Source organism: Carcharhinus amblyrhynchos, chromosome 21, assembly GCF_965287045.1.
Source record: "Carcharhinus amblyrhynchos chromosome 21, sCarAmb.v2.hapA, whole genome shotgun sequence".
Taxonomy (NCBI): domain Eukaryota; kingdom Metazoa; phylum Chordata; class Chondrichthyes; order Carcharhiniformes; family Carcharhinidae; genus Carcharhinus; species Carcharhinus amblyrhynchos.
In genome coordinates this window covers 9,597,317-9,617,904 of record NC_137344.1, presented here as the reverse complement: position 1 = coordinate 9,617,904, position 20,588 = coordinate 9,597,317, and the positions used below count along the sequence as shown (strand labels likewise).

At 41.9% G+C, this 20,588-nt stretch overlaps 1 protein-coding gene across 1 annotated transcript in view; it reads left to right on the top strand.

Moving 5' to 3' along the window:
• The first annotated feature begins 3,787 nt into the window (after positions 1 to 3,787).
• The window catches only part of aspscr1 (ASPSCR1 tether for SLC2A4, UBX domain containing), a 230,930-nt gene continuing 214,129 nt past the window's right edge, over positions 3,788 to 20,588 (top strand). The window contains exons 1-3 of the mRNA XM_080209458.1: positions 3,788 to 3,908; positions 9,129 to 9,184; positions 14,823 to 14,937. Of these exons, the coding sequence (XP_080065584.1) occupies positions 3,828 to 3,908; positions 9,129 to 9,184; positions 14,823 to 14,937 (252 nt within the window). The 5' untranslated portion in view covers positions 3,788 to 3,827. The remainder of the gene's footprint in view (positions 3,909 to 9,128; positions 9,185 to 14,822; positions 14,938 to 20,588) is intronic.

Genomic DNA, 20,588 nt, shown 5'->3' with positions numbered 1-20,588 from the left:
GCTGCATGTACAACATTCATATTATTTGCTGCTTTCTGGTATTTTAACTACCTTTTATATAATCATAGATACTCCACAGTACAGAAAGAGGCCATTCGGCCCATTAAGCCTGCACTGACCACCATCCCCACCCAGGCCCTACCTCAATATCCCCACATATTTACCCCTAATCCTTCTGACCTACACATCTCAGCACACTAAGGGCAATTTTTTTTTATTGTGGCCAATCAACCTAACCCGTACATCTTTGGACTGTGAGAGGAAACCGGAGCACCCGGAGGAAACCCAAGCAGACACAAGGAGAATGCGCAAGCTCCACGCAGACAGTGACCCAAGCGGGAATCGAACCCAGGACCCTAGAGCTGTGAAGTAGCAGTGCTAACCACTGTGCTACCGTGCTGCCCCAATAGCATAAATGAGTTTGATGAGTTAGCTCACGAATGGTGAAATGCCCTTTGGCTTACAATACAAATGATACTTGTTTAAAATGTTACTGCTATTTACTTTTAATTTATTTTCTGTGTGCATATAATTCTCAAATGCTCCTCATTCTTTTATGTGCTTCTCACATGTCTGCAGGGAAGACTGACCTTGATAATAGAGATTATTGGGAATTGTCTAAATAAATGGCATCTTTTGATGGAAACTGGCTCTGTGTGAGTTAATACACCATACTGTATGGTATTAAACCATATTATCAAGGAACTTTGCAGGCTTGAATTGCTGGAGTTAGCTTGACAGTGGAAGTGTACAATTATACTCTCTCTGGCCACTGAGCAACAAGAGGGTGAATTAACCATTTTGTTTAGCACTTTAACTTTACATCTGCAAAAAATTACATTATCCCAAGCAACACAATGCAGAATTTGTAGTCTCCAAGGAATACAATGGAAACAGAAGATGTAACAAGTTTTATATACATAAAACAGCCCAATTACCATCTTGGAGTCTTAGTTAAGCTTCAATCCCACAACCTCTTGATCACAAACACCAGTGACTTCCATATTCTTAATCACACCTGATACGGTGGCATAGTGGTTAGCACTGCTGCTTCACAGAGCCAGAGAGCTAGGTTTGATTCCCAGCTGAGGTCACTGTCTGTGCAGAATCTACACATTCTCCCCGTGTCTGCGTGGGTTTCCTCTGGGCGCTCTGGTTTCCTCCCGCAATGCAAAAGACGTGTTGGTTAGGTGGATTGGCCATGCTAAACTCTTCCTCAGTGTACCCAAACAGATGCCAGAGTGTAGTGACTAGGGAATTTTCATAGTAACTTGATTGCAGTGTTAATGCAAGACTACTTGAGACAATAATAAATAAACTTCAAACTTAAATGAAACTTTAAACACCCAACTCCAACTTTGCTTCAGATTTTATCCATGCCTTTGTCACCTCAGCCTAGATTATTTCAATGCCTTCTTTGTCAGTCACCCATCACTCACCCTTGATAAAATGCTGCCCATTTAAAATTCTGTCATTGTAACCTAACTAAAGCCAAATCCTGCTAATCCATCCCCCATGTCTTCCGGCATCTGTTATCTGTTGGCATCTGGTTTCCTAGCAGCTCTGATTTCAAACTCTGAACCTTACATTTAAATCTTTTCACGGCCTTGTGCCCCTTTCCTCAAAATCACTAACAAAATCACTAGAATCTAATCAGTTTTCTGTAAACTGTGTGTGCCTTTATATGCCCTGTTTCTGATCAGAATTTTCCACTCACCTGATGAAGGAACAGCATTCCGAAAGCTTGTGGCATTTACTATCAAATAAACCTGTTGGACTTTAATCTGGTGTTGTGAGACTTCTTACTGTGTTTACCCCAGTCCAACGCTGGCATCTCCACATCATCCCAAACAGGTGCCAGAGTTTGGCAATTCAGGGATTTTCACAGTAACTTCATTACAGTGTTAATATAAGCCTACTTATGATGTTAATAAATAAGCTAAATAAGTTCAAGGGATGCAGGTGTGAATGGATCTACCTGGACCACATCAAGCATGATTAATCCCTGCTCTCATTAACTAAGTGTTCATTAATCAAGAATTATTCTAGAATGCAAAGATAATGCTCACCATTTTACCAGCAATACCAAATGTCTCCTTAATGTCCATCCCCTCTTCCTTTCACCTCCTCATGGATAACAAGTGAGGAACATATGTCACTAACAATGTCACCAAATTATTTTTATACAGAACCTTTACTGTAATGAAAGGTCCCTTGGTGCTGCAGAGAGCCACAAAGGGATATTAGGCCAGAAGATCAGAAACTAGATAAGAGGGCACACAACACCAGGTTACAATCTAACAGGTTTATTTAAAATCACAAGCTTTCGGAGTGCTGCTCCTTCATCAGGTGAAGTGAAATGAGGTGCGCAGATATAGAGTATATGGGGGTTGTGAAAATAGCCCGACACAAACAGGTAATCAAGAATGTCAAAGGATAAGTACTGACAATGTAGCGCAGTGTAGGCCGGCTGAATAGCAAGTCTTTACAAGTAATCATGAGCCTGATAGACAAATGCATGCTGATCAACCTAACCCGCACATCGAGAAAGATTCGAGAGCTTCAAGTATGTAGGTGTCCAGATTACCAACAACCTGTCCTGGTCCCCCCATACCAACACTATAGTTAAGAAAGCCCACACATGCCTCTATTTTCTCAGAAGACTAAGGAAATTCAGCATTTCAGCTATGGCTCTCACCAACTTTTACAGATGCACCATAGAAAGCATTCTTTCTAGTTGTATCACAGTTTGGTATGGCTCCTGCTCTGCCCAAGACCGCAAGGAACTACAAAAGGTCGTGAATGTAGCCCAATCCATCATGCAAACCAACCTCCCATCCATTGACTCTGTCTACACTTCCTGCTGCCTTGGCAAAGCAGCCAGCATAATTAAGGACCCCATGCACCTGGGACATTCCCTATTCCGTTGGGAAAAAGATACAAAAGTCTGAGGTCAACTGACTCAAGAACAGCTTCTTCCCTGCTGCCATCAGACTTTTGAATGGACCTACCTTGCATTGAGCTGATCTTTCTCCACATCCTAGCTATGACTGTAACACTACATTCTGCACTCTCTCGTTTCCTTCTCTATGAATGGTATGCTTTGTCTGTATAGCACGCAAGAACCAATACTTTTCACTTTATGCTAATATATGTGACAATGACAAATCAAATCAAATCTTTGGACTGTGGGAGGCCATGTTCCTGTGATTGGCCATGCCAAATTGTCTCTTAATCTCAGGGGGATTAACAGGGTAAATATGTGGGGTTACAGGGATAGGGCCTGGGTGGGATTGTGGTCGGTGCAGGCTCGATGGGCCAAATGGCCTCTTCCTGCACTGTCCCTGATTTGATAATTGGTTTCCTCTGAGTTCATTGGGATGATTGGCTGTGTTGAGGTTTGAATGCAGTGATTGGCTGAGCTGGGTGGGTTACTCTGATTGGGTGTGCTGGGTGGATTACTCTGATTGGCTGAGCTGGGTGTGTTACTCTGATTGGCTGAGCTGAGTGGGTTATTCTGATTGGGTGTGCTGGATGGGTTACTCTGATTGGTCAATTTGGCCAATACTACACACTGAGTTTCTGAGTTTCTTATTGTTGATTGGCTGCGACTCGGACCCGTTCCTCTCTGATTGGCTGGGCGGAGGAGACCAACCTGTGCATCGATTGGCTGTTGCTTTGCGCCACGCTGATTGGCCGCGGCGCTGTCCGGGGCAGAGTTCCCATTGGCTGCTCTTTCCCCTGATTGACATGCGCGTTGCCGACCGTTTGGGGGTCGGCAGCCGCGCGTGCGCGGAGTGCGCTTGGAGTAGGGAGAGAGAGGGGCGATGGCGGCGGCGGTAACGGTGCTGGCGCCGAATGGGAGGCGGCAGCAGGTGAAGGTGGTGGCGAGTACCCCGCTGCTACAGGTGAGAGAGAAAGAGAGAGGGGGCCCGGACTGAAATGAACCCCACTCCCGGCAAGCGGCACCGTGTGAGGGATTCCTCTGCTTGGCTGGCCGGGCCTTGGCACCTGGAGCTGGGTGACCAAATTGGCAGTGCCCCTCAGACAGGGGACTGCAGATTACAAACCTTCACTGTGAGCATCAACCCTCCCCATGGCCAGCTCTCTTCACACTGTGTTTACATTTGTGTATTTATGTCTGTGTGTGATATAATTTATTGCTGGGCTGCACATCTTTTATTATCACCTGCTTATTCCAGATTGCAATGAGGTCCTTTCCATAATAAAACAAAATACCTCAGCATAAGATAAAAGTGAATTACTGCAGATGCCGCAATCTGAAACAGAAAATGCTTGAAATTATCAGCAGGTCTGACAGCATCTGTGGAGAGAGAACAGAGTAAGAAGTCTCACAACACCAGGTTAAAATCCAATAGATTTATTTGGTAGTGCAAACTTGCGGAGCACTAACCCTTCACCAGGCGATGAAGGGGCAGCGCTTTGAAGGTTTGTGCTACTAAATAAACCTGTTGGAATTTGTTGGGTAGCATAAGCTTTCGGACCACTACCTCTTCAGTGATGAAGGGGCAGTGCTTCAAAAGCTTGTGACTTGTACTACCAAATAAACTTGTTAGACTTTAACCTGGTGCTGTGAGACTTCTTACTATGCTTACCCCAGTCCAATGCTGGCATCTCCGCATCGAGAGAGAAGAGAGCCAACGTTTCAATCTGGATGACTTCGTCAGAGCCAACTACCCTGCCAGCCTTTCAAAGGAATGACATACTCTAATAAAGAGATCTGACTCACTTTACACTGAATAGGTTCACCAGCTGCCCCTGTTCCTTGAGTTGATTAACCTCTTTCCTCCCCACTTTCTCAAATGCAACACTGCCATTTGGCAAAATAATCCCTCCCCATTTTGCAACCCCTCTATTTCAAAGCCTCAATTCTGCCAGCTGTTTCTGAATGCTTTTTAATTTGGCAGGGGCTTGCTTCCTTGTGTTGAAGGGGAAGGTAGAGTTCTGACATTTAAAAAATAAAGAAAACGCTGGATAAAGTCTGGACAGCGATAACATTTCAAATTTAAATCATCCTTCTGCTTATATTAAAGTTAAGAGTTCTGTGTTAACTTCATTTGTGATAATGCGCAGGTGATCTTGTTGCCAATTTTAAATTAATTTTCAAAGCCAGCCCAAAAGAGAGAAAAAAATTGATCTATTTATAGTGTCTTTTATGTGCTCAAAACATTCTCGGGCACTTTCATGACCAGTGGATTAACCTTTGAAGTGTGATCTCTTTTGTAGACAAACAGAACAGCCAATTTGCACGCAGCATTGTACCACAAACATCATGAAAGGATTGACCAGTATACCCTTTGGTGGTGTTGGTTGAGGAAGAATGTTGGTTAGCCCACAGAGAACTCCCTGCTCTTTTGGATGAAATGTTTGGGATTTTAAAAAAACACTCGTTATTCAGAGCAAACAGATGGGCCTTAGTTTAACATTTTGCCTATTTTCTCTGCGTCAGAAACATGGGAAGAAGTCTCACAACACCAGGTTAAAGTCCAACAGGTTTATTTGATAGTAAACACCAAGCTTTCGGAACATGCTGTTCCTTGGTCAGGTGAGTGGAGAGTTCTGTCTCCACATGGGAACAGAAGTAGGTCATTCAGGCGTTTGATTGAGTATGTCCTGCCACTCAGTTAGAGCTGAGCTTAACTCCATCTAGCTGCTTTTATTCCCAAACCCTAAATGTACGTACGTCAGAAATCTAACAGTCAGTTTTGAAATTTTCAATTGACCCTCAGTCTCCGCAGTTTTTTTGGGTGACAATGTCAAATTGTGGTTACGTTTGTGTGAAGTATCTCTGTGGTCACCCAAATCGTCTTATTGTTGAAATTATTTGTTTATTAGTCACAAGTAAGGCTTACATTAACACTGCAATGAAGTTACTGTGAAATTCCACCATATTCTGGGTTCTGTTCAGGTCAATGCACCTAACCAGCACATCCTTCAGACTATGGGAGGAAACCCACTCAGACATGGGGTGAACGTGCAAACTCCACACAGTCACCCAAGCCAGGAATCGAACCTGAATCCCTGGCATTGTGAGGCAGCAGTGCTAACCATTGTGCCGCCCCTCCGGCTCGAATGTTACTTTTTAAAAAATTCTCATTTAGAGTCACATGTAGGCCAGACCAGGTAAGAAACGCAGATTTCCTTCCCTAAAGGGCATTAGTGAAACAGATGGATTTTTGCAACAATTGACAGTAGTTTTCTGTCATTGTTAGATTTTTAATTCCAGATTTTTATTGAGATCATATTTCATTGTCTGCCCCCGTGGGATTTGAACCTGGATCCCCAGATCTTGCCCTGGGTCTCTGGATTACTGGTCTATGACAATTCCACTACACGACCATCTCCACAAAATGCCCCTTTGTTCTGAACACTCCCACCAAAAGAAATAGATTCTCTCTACTCTTCCAATTTAATGGGCCAAAAGGCCTTGTCCTGTGCTGTGGTGACTTTAGAAATCCGTTACTCATCTCTCATCACCTCAAGTAAATCGCCTCTTAACTATGTATAGTCCCTTGATTGTAGAATATTATTTGCTGAAATCCTGGAGTGGGGGCTTGAGTTCTTGCCTTCTGCCAGTCAGGTGAGAGCACTTGACACGTTTTAAGAACTAAGAACTCAAGCTACCACTGTGCTCCATTTTAGATTTTGCAAATGTTGATTACCTATTAGGTGTCATAAGCTGTGGCAAAACTTGAGAATGGGGTCCACCACTGCAAAACAATTGGTGATTGGATAAAATTTCATTACCTCCTGGGTGCTGACTTGATGTTGAATGAGAACTAGAACCCTGGAAGGTAATTGGAAAAAAATAAACCAGCTCTGACAAAGGGTCACCCTGACTTAAAACATTGGCTCTTTTTTCACTCCACAGATGCTGTCAGACTTGCTGAGATTTTCCAGCATTTTATGTTTCAGATTTTCATCATCTGCAGTATTTTGCTTTTATATAAAATAAACTTCATTGGGCTTCCTGTTTATAGTTTAGAATTTTTTTAATAATAGCCCATAACCCACTCAAAAAAACCTGAGCAGTCTGGTCCTAAAATTGCTGTTTGATTGATTAAAAGTCAAATATGAAAACATGGTTACTATCTCTAGATTATCCAAATAACTGCTGTAGGGAATTATGAGCTAATGTTGCTCTGTTTGAAGCAAGTGCTGCCTAAGGTGTGACTTGGCTCTTCAGAACAAAATAATACACTCTTGTGTTGCTGTTATCATGTTGGATATTTTAAAACAGTAATTTTCAAATGTTTGTGTGTGGCTGACCGATGTAAGCATTGAACAATTTCTGGTGGAATCCTCTTTAAGAATGATGAGGGTGATTCTCCGGCCCCTGTGTGCCCTGGTGCAAATCACATCCTGGCTGGAGAATATCACGAGAGGAGCCAAACACAATTTGCACCAGCAAGAACCCCATTTAGGATTCTTCCTGCTCCCCCCATTGCTGATGTAATCTGATTCTCACCCAATGACTGTTTGCACCAAATTAGCATATTTAAATTAAAATGCACGCAGGGTTGGTTTAGAGCCGGATTCACCTGGCTCCCAGGATTCTCTGACCCTCCGGTGCAAACCGCTACTGGTCTCCACAAACAGAGACCAGATGTGATGGCTTCACGGGAGGGCTTGGGCGTCATTGGAGTCCATAGATGCTCAGGTACATGGCTAGGCAGTGACCAGGTACAGCCCCTAACAATACCAATCTGGCACTTAAGGAAGTGGGCCAGGAGGGATCTCCAGCGACTCCACACTGGTATTTTACACACTTGTGAGAGGCACTGCTGGTGAGGGTGGAGGTGGGGTGGGTTGCCCTCATGCTGTCATGCGGGGAGAACTTTCTGGGAAATTTAATGATGGAGGGTCAAGAGTTAGGGTGTTCCTGTGTCTGTGGGGGGTTCTGTTGTCATTGGTGGGGAGGAGAGCTTTCCTTCAATTTCATTTTGAGATCAGGGCACCTTTTAAAAATGGCAGCTCAATCCCTGAGGAGCTGGCCTTGCCGCACATCTCCTTGCTGGCAAGAATCTTCCCAAGCTCCAGAAAAAATGACCTAAGTGTGGTAGAATTATGATCCGGATCACGTTGACCCACCCAGCGGGATTCTCACTGCTTTTCTCGCCAGCACGGTGGCACAGTGGTTAGCACTGCTGTTTCACAGTGCCAGGGACTCGGGTTTGATTCTCAGCTTGGGTCAATGTCTGTGCAGAGTCTGCATGTTTTCCCCGTGTCTGCATGGGTTTCCTCCCACAGTCTGAAAGACATGCTGGTTAGGTGCGTTGGCCTTGTTAAATTCTCCCTCAGTGTACCCGAATAGGCACCGGAATGTGGCAATTAAGGGATTTTCACAGTAACTTCATTGCAGTGCTAATGTAAGCTTACTTGTGACACCAATAAATAAACTTAACAGATTACACTTGGTAATATTTGTGGGAGAATTCTACCTAATATGTGTTCAGGACAAGGGGGCAGAATTTAAAATTCCAGCTAGACTTTTCAGGGTGTTGTCAGAAATGCTTCACATTAAAAGTAGTGTAAATTTGTGTTCTCTCCCCAGTAAGCCAGATGGCAAATATAGAAAATAAAGGATTGAATGCTGAATTGTTGAAACGTTATGGCAGCTGCACCCATTATGTCTAACCCCTGTCACTCACGTACACTTTTGATAGCCATTTGATGGAATTCACTCATTAGTCACCCGTAGGCTTACATTAACAATGCAATGAAGTTACTGTTAAAATCCCCTCGTTGCCATGCTATGGCACCTGTTCAGGTACACTGAGGGAAAGTTTAGCATGGCCAATGCACCTAACCAGTATGTCTTTTGGAGTGTGGGTGGAAACCGGAGCACCCGGAGGAAACCCACGCAGACGCCTGAAGAATTGTGATTTGCTTAAAGTTGACACTGAGCTGAGCTTTTATTTGATTTCTCCTCAATCTATCATTCATCGGCTAAAATTACGAAAAGGGAACATTTCCTTCTTAATTTTCATCCGACCTTGCTACTGAGTAGATCTTTTTGTGAAACAGGTTTTTCTCTTGCAGCCAAAAAAAATCTATTTCTAAAGTAAAATGATTGTTATTTGTCGTTATGTTTTTCTATTTATTAGGTTTTGGAAGAGGTGTGTAGAAAACAAAAATTGAATCCTGAGGAATATGCTCTCAAGTAAGAATTTTATAACCTATTAATAATGCCTAATTTTTTATTGTTTGCTTTTATCTTGAAGTGCAGAGGTTCTGGGAAGGAAACCACCAACCTGCTTCTGCATAGTTATACATTCGTTTCATTGTCTTTTCTGTTGAAATCGTTAACCTTTCTGGATAGCATCCCCCTGATTTGGGACTGCCCAAAATCAAAAGTTGTTTTGTAAGAACCATGAATAAATCTACATCTGGCTGGAGAAAATGGGCTGCTCTCTGACACCCTGTCATCTGATGCAAACCACTGTCTCCATTTATGACTTTTTAACATATTTGCTGAGTAACCTTTTTGCAATTATTGCTGCACATTTGCATAGAAGGTTTGCATACATGGTTTCACGTTTTTAGGTGTCCATATCGCCAACAACCTGTCCTGGTCCCTCTATACAGACACTATAGTTAAGAAAGCCCACCAATGCCTCTGCCTTCTCAGGAGATTAAGGAAATTTGGCATGCCCACTATAACTCTCACCAACTTCTACAGATGCACCATGGAAAGCATTCTTCCTGGTTGTATCGCAGCTTGGTATGGCTCCTGCTCTGTCCAATACCATATTAAATGACAAAGGGTCATGACTGAAGTCCAGTACTGCACTCAAACCAGCCTCCCCATCCATTGACATTGTCCACTCTTCCTGCTGCTTCAGAAAAGGAGCCAGCACAATCAAGGACCCCACACACCCCGGACGTATTCTCTTCCACTTTCTTCCATCGGGAACAAGATATAGAAGTGTGAGATCACGTACCAACTGACTCAAAAACAGCTTCTTCCCTGCTGCCATCAGACTTGTGAATAGACCAACCATGCATTAAGTTGATCTTTCTCTACTCCCTAGCTATGATTGTAACATTCTGCACTCGCTCTTTCTTTATGTAGGCATGCTTTGTTTAGTGCACAAGAAACAGTACTTTTCACAGTATAGGGATACATGTGACAAATCAAATTCAAACAATTATAGTTAAGACTCTCTCCTTGGTGTTAATCACAAGTGGACCCAGTGTCGTGTTTGGACTAAGCCAGATATTATGCTGGTGTATAATGAGGTGTATTGTGCTGCAAAGTTAAGTTTGGCTTGCTCCCTCCCCTGACCTAGTTCACTCTCATATATAAATATATATATGACAATATTTTAAATTGAGATACTCATAACTTCTTAAGGACTTTCTACATGTTTAATTTGTAATATGTTAATCGTATTGCATATAACAATTTGCCGTGTTGCTGTGAAGAATGCTACCAACAATATGCAAGTAATGGTACATTTGACCTGGTTGCAGGTTTAGGTACTAGATACCAGTGCAGACCAATTGAGTAAATTTGATCTGTTTCTATGCTGTATATTCTGTGAAATGTCGATATAGATACTGAGTTGTGGCCTGAACCTGATGAACACAGTCTCACCTGAAAGTTTGCTGGCTGAAATGCAATTAAAATCTGTGTGACTTAAGGGAGGTTTTTTAATTTTAAAAGTACTTAGACCTTTTTGCCTTGATGCAGGCTAGTTTAGACCTTTCTATTGGAAGACTACACTTGACATCCTGATGTTATCTAACATTGTCATCTGTGTGTAATTTTGCAGAAGTTCTGTTTATATCTGTATAGTATAAATATTCATGTGCATGCTTATATTGTCAACAAGCACTTATGTTATTGAATGATACATTCTGGTGTGTCCAAATTTCAAAGAATTGCGGCACAGAAACAGGCTATTCAGCCCACCTGGTTTATATTTGGCATTGATGTCCATGCAAACATCCTTCCACCATTCTTTATCTGGCATATCCTACAATTCCTCACTCCCTCATGCATTTATCCATTTTCTTCTTAAATGTTTCTGTTATTCATCTCAACCACTGCTTTAGGTACCAAATTCCACATTCCACATTCTTACTACATTTGGATTTATTGGTGACAGAAACTGAATGGCCATATACTTGGGGATGAGCCCAAAGCATTCATTTCAAAATCCTTACCTTCGTTTGCAAATTTCTTTATGGCTTTTCTTACACTGTAATCTCTATCAGTCTTACTTCTATATCCTCCTTGATTCTATTTTGACACAATTGTGCACAATTGTTGGTAGAATTATCAGTGATGATGAATACTCTTCCAGTTCCTCCTTCCAGTATCTTTACCACCTTTGCCTTTGAGACCTGCTTTGGGATGTTCCACCATATTAAAGGCACTATGTAAATGTAAGATGTTATAATGTCCATTGGAGACCACGATTTGGCCAGCTGAATTTGAGATAAAACATTTTTAATGGGGTTTTTGTGCCCTGCATGATTCTAACTATTTTGCGTCGCTTATAACCTTTATAGTGGCCTAAGAGGGTTTAAAAATACTTTGTTAACATTATGTTTTCTGCTTTTACAAAAATTGTAAGCAGATTGTTATGTGGCACTGTCAACGTGATAAATGTGATAGATTTCAAACAGATCTATCAACTCAGGATGGGACATCCATCAGGCACTTGCACCAACAGCAGCTGAAAAATTGTGTTCAACCTCAGTCTTTTACCTCGTGGCCTGGCAAGTCCACATTACTATTACTATCAAGCCAGGGGATCAACCCTGGTTCAATGAAGAATGCAGGAGGGCATGCCAGGAACAACACCAGGCAAACCTAAAATTGAGACGTCAACTTGGTGAAGCTACAACTCAGAACTACTTGCATGTGTATTTACAGTATAAGCAGCATGTAATAGACAAAGCTAAACAATCCCATAACAAAAGATTCATACCTAAGCACTGCAGTCCTGTCACATCCAGTTGTGAATAATGGTGGACATGGCCAAAATATATGCAGCCATCAGCACTGAGTAGATGCTCCACTTCGGCTTCCTCCTGAGGTTCCTAGGATCATAGCTGCCAATCTTCAGCCAGTTTAGTTCAGTCCACCTGATATCAACAAATGGCTGATGATACTGGATACTGCAAAGGCAATGGGCCCTGACAGTATTCCAGCAATAGTACTCAAAACTTGTGCTTCAGAACCAGCAAAGCGTAAAGCCAAGCTGTTCCAGTACAACTACAACACTGGCATCTATCTGGTAATGTGGAAAATTGCCCAGGTGTGTTCTGTCCACAAAAAGCAGACAATCCAACCTGATTAGTTATTGCCCCATCAGTTGACAGTTGTCAGCAAAGTGATGGAAGGTGTTGTTGACACTTGTTGTTATCAAGTAGCATTTATTCAGCAATAACCTGTTGTCAGGCACTCATTCTGGGTTTCACTAAGGCCACTCAATTCCTGGACTCATTACAACCTTAATCCAAGCATGGGAAAAGAGCTGAAATCAAGAGATGTGTTGAGAGTGACTGTCCTTGACATGAAGACAGCATCTGACCATGTGTGACATCAAGGAGCCTTCGCTAAACTGGAGTCAGTGGGATGCACATGGAAAACTCTTCACTGGTTAGTCATACCTCACACAAAAGAAGATAGTTGTAGTTGTTGGAGGTCAGTCAGCTCAGCCCTGGGACATCGCAGCAGGATTTCCTCTGTGTGGTGCCCTAGGCCCAACCATCTTCAGCTGCTTCATCAACAATCTTCCCTTCAACATAAAGTCAGACGTGAGGATGTTCACTCTTGATTACACAATGTTCAGCAGCGTTCATAATGTTTTGGATATAGAAGCAGCCCATGTTCATATGCAGCAAAACCTGGACAACATTCAAGTTTGGGCTAATAACTGACAAGTAAGATTCATGCTGCAGAAGTTCCAGGCTATGGTAACCTCCAACAAGAGAGATTCTAACCACTTCCACTGATATTCATTGGTATTACTGTTGCTAAATCCTCCACTTGCAACATCCTCGGGTTAGCTGTTCCTTTGCAGTCGCTGGGTCAAAATCCTGGAATTTCCTCCCTAATGACATTGTGGGTCACTCCACAGCATATGGACTGAAGTGATTCAAGAAGGCAGCTCATCACTACCTTCTCAAGGGCAACTCAGGATGGGCAATAAATGCTGGCCAGCCAGCGCTGCCCACATTCCATAAATGATTAAAAAAAGGCATCAACCAGAAACTGAATATAATATAAATACTATGGCTACAAAAGAAGGTCAAAGGCTGGAAATCCTGAGGCACCAAACTCGCCTTTTGACTTTCCAAAGCTTGTCTACCATCTACAAGGCACAAGTCAGATACTCTCCACTTGCTTGGATGAGTGTGGCTCCAACAACACTCGAGCTCAATGTCATCCAGGACAAAGTCTTTTTGATTGGCACCCTTCCACCATCTTAAATCTTCACTCCCTTCACCAATGAACAGTGACAGTAGTATATTCTATCTACAAAATGCACCGCAGCAACTCACTAAGACTCCTTAGACAGCACCTTCCAAACTCACGGCCTCTGTCACCCCGATGGACATGGGCAGCAGATGCATGGGGACACCATCAGCTGCAGGTTCTCCACCAAGTCACACAGCGTCCTGACATGGAACTATATTGCCGTTCCTGGGTTAAATTCCTGGAACTCCCTCCCAAACAGCTTTGTTGGTGTACTTACACCAGATGGACTGTGGTGGTTCAAAATGGCAGCTCACCACCTCCTCTGGGGCACTTTGCGATGGGAATTAAATGCTGGCCTAGTCAGTGACACCCACATCCTGTGGAAGAATAAAAAAAATGATGAAATCCTTCTTGTGAATTGATGTGGTTCACTGTTGGAATTTTTTTCGCATGACCATTTTTGATGTGGATTAAACTTATGCAAAGGGATATTGTGTAAATTTAACCAAAGACAGCAGAAGGATCTCCTCAATCTGTATTTTTCTAGTAAACATAGAACAAGATTCCAGGGGACCATTTTGAAGGATAGATGATCCTCATTTACCTTTTATTGGCAATTGTGACAGTTTTGCACCGGAACGAGTGCCTTCTGTTTGTGGTTAATCCGACAGGATTTGTTAAATGAGGCAATTCCTTTAGGAACAATGCAAAACTTGGTTGAAATGATTTTGCAGTGATTGTAATCTGAAAGATGTTTTAACAGGCCATCAATTCTGGTAGACTGCACGGAGCCAGGCCTGATCTCAGCGGGACGTTCCCAGTTTCATGAAGTGACTCGATGCACATACAAACAAAGGCACATAGAACAAGTCATTCAGCCTGTCTCACGCGATTGTGATACCTTGTACATCACAATATATAAACTCCCCAACTCACCCGAGACCATTTACATCCCTCAATGCTAATGTCTACTTTGGAGCTCTTCAACTCAGAACAGCTCTAGAGTTACATAAAGGGAGCAAGGACAATACCTTCTATTTCCAGAATCCTCGTTTAATGTTCCGCTTCAGGTGGATAAAAGTGGTAGCTCTGAATGTCAGTTGAATGTTCAGTGTCCTACCCTTAAAGCGATATCTTTGATACATTGCTTGCTGTAAAAGGTTATTCCACATTTAACTTTAAACATGTTAGTAAGCAATGATATCCTGTAGATTTTTAGGATAAATATTTCATCTCACAACTCGAAAACAATGAATTGTAATGGGAATCTAAAAAATATTCTCCAAAATTTTGAGGGTGTAGCTTTGAATGTTGTATATTGAAATGTAGCAGAAGTCGAATATTGATGGTTGGTTGATTGCAGGTTCCAGAGAACAGTTTTGGATTTGTCACAGCAGTGGCGATTTGCCAATGTCCCGAACAATGCCAAGTTGGAGATGGTTGCAGCTGTACGCCAGCATGCTGGAACAGAGAGTAAGGTAGGCTTGCAAATCAATTGCTAATCTTGTGGTTCAATTCAATAACATTCATGGTCAGTACTGCAAAGTACTGTAATTATGTTCCTTTTTAAGTAAGCCTTTGGGATATTTGTTTTGGTCCATTGAGCTATTTCTTGACATTGAAGTATTATTTTAGATGTTGCATGTGAGAAGGGATATGACCACCCATTATTAAAGGTTTAACAGGATAATTTAAAAATAACTCTTGAGCAAATGGTTGTATTCAGCAAGGTAAGCAATGTTAGTTCCATTGGATGGAGGATCATTCTCCCCTTTCAGATGCTGCCAGACTTGCTGAGATTTTCCAGCATTTTCTCTTTGGAATGGAGGATCTCTTCATGTAACCCATGTTGGCAGTAAGAGCTTAAATATAGCATGGTTCTGATGTAAAGGTGAAACTCAATGTAGTCTGGCCCAACAATGTGCCTGAAAACCAACCTCTGTAACACACCAGTGTGAACTTCTTTCCAGCCCAAGCCACCTTGTGTTATCTTTTTGTCTCTATCATTCGTAGCAGCTGACAGAGAAGTCAACGGGTGGCACGTTGGTGCACTGGTTAGCACTGCTGCCTCACAGCACCAGGGATCTGGGTTCAATTCCTGGCTTGGGTCACTGTCTGTGTGGGGTCTGCACATTTTTCTCTTGTCTGTGTGAGTTACCTCGAGTGCTCTGGTTTCCTCCCACAGTTCGAAAGACGTCCCTCAGTATACCCAAACAGGCACTGTAGGGGATTTTCACAGTAACTTCGTTGCAGTGTTAATGTAAGCATACTTGTGACACTAATAAATAAACTTTAACTTAAGTAGTATTGATAAATCTTTATTGTACAAGCAAGGTGCCTGGTAATTGAAGAGAGCTACAATATTGCCAAAAAGGGCAATATTTGTGACTTAATATAACAATTCCACTTTGGCAAGTGTTAGCAATAGCGCTTATATTGTTGCAATATTTTCACCACAGGATCTACTAAGCCCCCATTTTTTTCTGTAATACAAAATGATTAAGATAATATTTTAACAGTGAGGAAAGGTCATTTTAGTTTTTGAATGCCAAGACATAAACTGTGGTATCCTAAAGCGCAGAGCCATTTTCTCCTGGAGGCATTTTAAAAGTTAATTTTGAGGCTTTGTGATCCAAATGAACATTTTTGAATTGTTAGTAAATTAATAAACTGCCTTGAGCTTTAAAAATTTGTTTCCATCCTTCGATGGAGGAGTCACCTAACCACCATTCGATCACAAAGAGTTTTTGGTCACTCCCTTTGTAAGCTGTCTTTGAATTGTGGTCCTGTACTGGTGTCTGTGTTAAGCTACGAAACTCCCACTTGATGGGAAAAGGATAGTGACAGTGGCTGTGATAAAGGGTCATCCAGTCTCAACGTTGGCTCTGTTCTCTGTTGTCAGACCGCCTGAGATTTTCCAGCATTTTCTGTTTTTGTTGTGATAGTTTAACTTATTTATTAGTGTCATAAGTAGGCTTATAATGAAGTTGCCACGCTCAGGTGCCTGTTCGGGTATACTGCGGGAAAATTTAGCATGGCCAGTGCACCTAATTTTCGGAATGCGGGAGGAAACTGGAGCACCCAGAGGAAACCCATGCAGACATGGGGAGAATGTGCTGACTTTGCACAGACTGTGACCTAAGCTGAGAATCGAACCCGAGTCCCTGGCGCTGTGAGGCTAACCACTGTGCCATCGTGCCACCCATATTGGTTGTGATGCCAGTTCTCAGCTAAAAGGTACAGGATTAGACCATTCAGTCCATCAAACCTGTACTACTTATCGTGATATCCTTTCCCTACAAAATTCTGCTTCAGTCCTGTAAATTTTTTGTTGACTCCACGTCTGCCGCCTCTTTGATGAAGAATTCCAGGTTTCCATTATCCAGAGTGTGGGAAAAGTACTCCCCATTTTCATTCAGAAATGACCCAGCTGTTTTAAGGTTATGCCTTCTGGATTCTGGTTCACTGCACCAGAAGAAAAGAGTTTTCTGTATCTATAGAAATCCTTTATTACTTTAAACACTAATATTCTGACGTTGTAGTGGGTCAGGGATGTACAGAAGCCAGTCTTAATTTTTGAAATAATGACTGACACTGTCATCTTCCATACCTACAATGTGCAGTATGAGAGGACAGTGATGATATTGAAACCTGTATTGGATGCGTTCCAGAATTTGTTTGTGAAACGCTTTGTTAAATCCCTGTGGATGGCCTCCAAAAAAGACAATGCAAAGTCAGAATGCAACGTTTTGCAGGCTCAGCTTATTAAAGAATTTGTATATAAAGGTTGTCTATGTTAAAACAAAATGGTAACATAAAAATTGCAGGCTCGTTTTCTTCAAATTGTCTCCTTCATTACATTTTACTGAAATCTGGTGGAAGATGTAAAGGGATAGTCTCCGTATACTGCTGCAGACTTGACTGTGCAGAAATGCGGTTAAGGCTTAGCAACTGACGAGACATTTCCTGGATAGCTCGTAGAACGCGTCTGTTAGAGGAGAAAAAGAATCATTTCCATTGGGCATGGTTTTTCTACTCAAATTAAGGTATCCTTAATGTGGGAAAAAAAGTTCACCAGCATAGGCATACTGGAAAATGAAAAACACAAATGGATAATGATCCTTTGATGATGGTGCCATGGCAGATGTTTGCATTAATGCCTCCCCTCCACCAAGCCAACACTTCCACAACAATAAGAATCCTATTCACCCATGTCCCCACAGAATACCAGCTTATTCTGACCCAATCCATCCACAAGAAATAAATGGAAGATCGTGGCATCAAATGTTGCAAGTTTGTTGCAAGAATCTGAGAAATCAGAGTGGAAGTTTGACGTGGGAAAAGACGGGTTGATTGTTTCAAAAAATTTGAAATAAAACTACAAATTGCTGCAAATATTCAGGTCCGGCAGAACCTGTGGAGGGAGAAATAATCTTAACTTTCGGATCAATAACCTTTCTTCAGATCAAAGCTCATTGATCTGATGTGCTAGTTATAGTTAGCCTTCTGTTCAGATGTAGTTAGGAAATTAAAGTTCAGAAAACTTCATAATGTACTTTGCACTCAACGAACAATTACTTATTGGAAATGCCACTGGCAAATCAAACTTGGGGGTGAGATTTAGCAATGGAATAATTATTTTCAGTTGCATTGGAAAGTAATCTTGTGTAAAGCCTGCAAACTGCATGCGCCGTATCAAATTGGCTGCTAAATGGACTGAAATTTTGAAATGAATTAAGCTAAAAGCAAATCACACAAGTGTTTTTCCAGAACACACAAGTGTTTGTAACAATGAGAAGTTCAAAGGGAGGTGTTGCTTAAGAAATATTCTATACAGACACTCCAACCACTTTATTACTGAAAAACATATTTACCCAGATACTCTGGCTTTTTGAGACAAAGGATTGTGGTTCAAACTTAGCTTTATTAAAACACTTGCAACTTAAAGAAACAACCCTTACACGATAAATTAAGTTAGCTTTTCCCTAAACTGCCTGAAAAACATTTGCTCTGGTGAACTTGACTGGGCTGTCGGATTCAACTCAGTGAGCTCGTGTTGAAGGATGAACTCGGGGTCGTCTTGGTGCAGAGATGGATCTCGCATGTCCTCTTGCATCGGAACGGGTTGCAGCAGGCCGGTTGTCTCCAGTTTTCTATTCTGGAATGTTCTCAGGCTCTCAGCTAATGGCGTCATAAGGTGGGGGTCACAGCACCCAATGAGGTTAGGCTGGGTCATCCTGGATGGACATATCCCCTTTCAAGGTATACTCAATTCGAGGTGCCAAGGAGTCTGGCTGAAACACAAACATTTTTCTATTGTTCTGACTGAGTATCTCTCAATGGGTTTCGGGTCTCCCATTGTTCAGGTTGTGCACCTCTGTTCATTTTGCAAGACAAAATGATCCCTGTTGGCTTTTTACCGTGGTAACCTTAGCCTATCTGCATTTCATCAGATCTTGCTTGCAGAAGCTGTTTAGTGGTGTATAATTTAGTGTTCGATTTTACGTTGGGCTGAGTTGCTTAAGCCATTGGCCACTTGACCACAGAGGACTAATGCAGTTTTTAAGGATATATTTTAACTTTCAGGGAGGAATTAGGGAGTAATAGTGTGGATTTAATTTTCACACCCCTGTTACAAAGTGGAAAAAAAAGACTGCAGAAGAACGAGAGGAATGGAAACTTGTGGTTGCCACCACATCTGTACTGGTGGAGGGATGTTGGACATACTCCAAAACCAGTCACATTCAACTCTTCAGAATGACAATCCTCATTGATGCATCCCAAAAAAGAATTTTGTTTAATGTCTCCATTGGATTTGTTCATACTCCCCTTTAGCAAATAAGTTTCCTTGACAGAGGCAAGAAAACCTCATCCAATTCAAATCACTTGCTAAAGTAATTATCTGCAGAGTTTACGAAAAAATCCAACTTCTGGACGGCCACGAGAAATTATTTGCTTTTTCTTAAAGTTAAAAGTTTATTTATTAGTCACAAAGTAGGCTTACATTCACACTACAATGAAGCTACTGTGAAAATCCCCTAGTCACACTCCAGTGCCTGTTCGGGTACGCTGAGGGAGAATTTAGCACGGCCAGTTCACCCAATCTGCACATCTCTGGACTGTGGGAGGAACCCAGTGCAGACACAGAGAAAGTGCAAACTCCACGCAAATAATGACCTTGGCCCAGGAATTGAATCCGAGTCCCTGGCGCTGTGGGGCAGCAGTGCCTGCCAGTCACTACCAGGACTAGAGATGAGGTCTGTGAGTCATCCAGTTGTATTATTGTAGCACTGATACATGAATGCTGGTACAGTCTGTATTGAAGTGTTGCCCAATCATTCATTGCGTTGTCTAGTGCCTGGTACAGTATCAAACACAATAAAATATAGTTGAAAAAGGAATCCCCAAATGTTCTACCATCAGTGCTGACTGAGGATAGAGTGGAGATTTACAAGTTAATAGTTTGGGTTGTTTTTTGCTTTGAAAGTTACTATTAAATCTGCTTCCACCACCCATTCAGGCAATGCGTTCCCCAACTCTCAATCATTTATAAAGTCTTCTATGTCACCATCTCAGCCCCAGGCCACTGAAGCTGAGTGGAACCGCAGTGAAAAATTACCTCCACAGAAATATAGAGAAGAACATTATTTACATACAGTGAAATACATTAGGTTGGTGGAAAAGTATACAGTGGTTAAAGTGCTCATAGTAGATGCAGTGAAGTCCTTGAGTAGCAGAAGTGACCAGTGCTTATATATTTATATATAATCTATATATATTTATCTTTCTAGCAGTTTTGAACAGCAACAGCAGCTATATTCCAAAACAGTTGGGATAAATGAACTCTAAAAACCACCTGAATTCTAGAATCTTGAGAGGGATTCAAATGACAACTTTGCCTCAACCAATTAGAATTGAGTGTTTCAACTATGACACAATTTCCTTTACAAGCCAATCCGAGTGAGAAGCTGATATTCAGACACAAGTCCTGGGGAGCCATTGACATATTCTTTTGGCAGGTTTTGGTGCACTGAACCTAGCTCAGAAAGGTTTGAGTTGAGATATAAAAAGGAGCAAACTGGAAATTGTTCAAAGCCAGAGCAAGAGACAGCCAGAAGTGCCTGAGGAA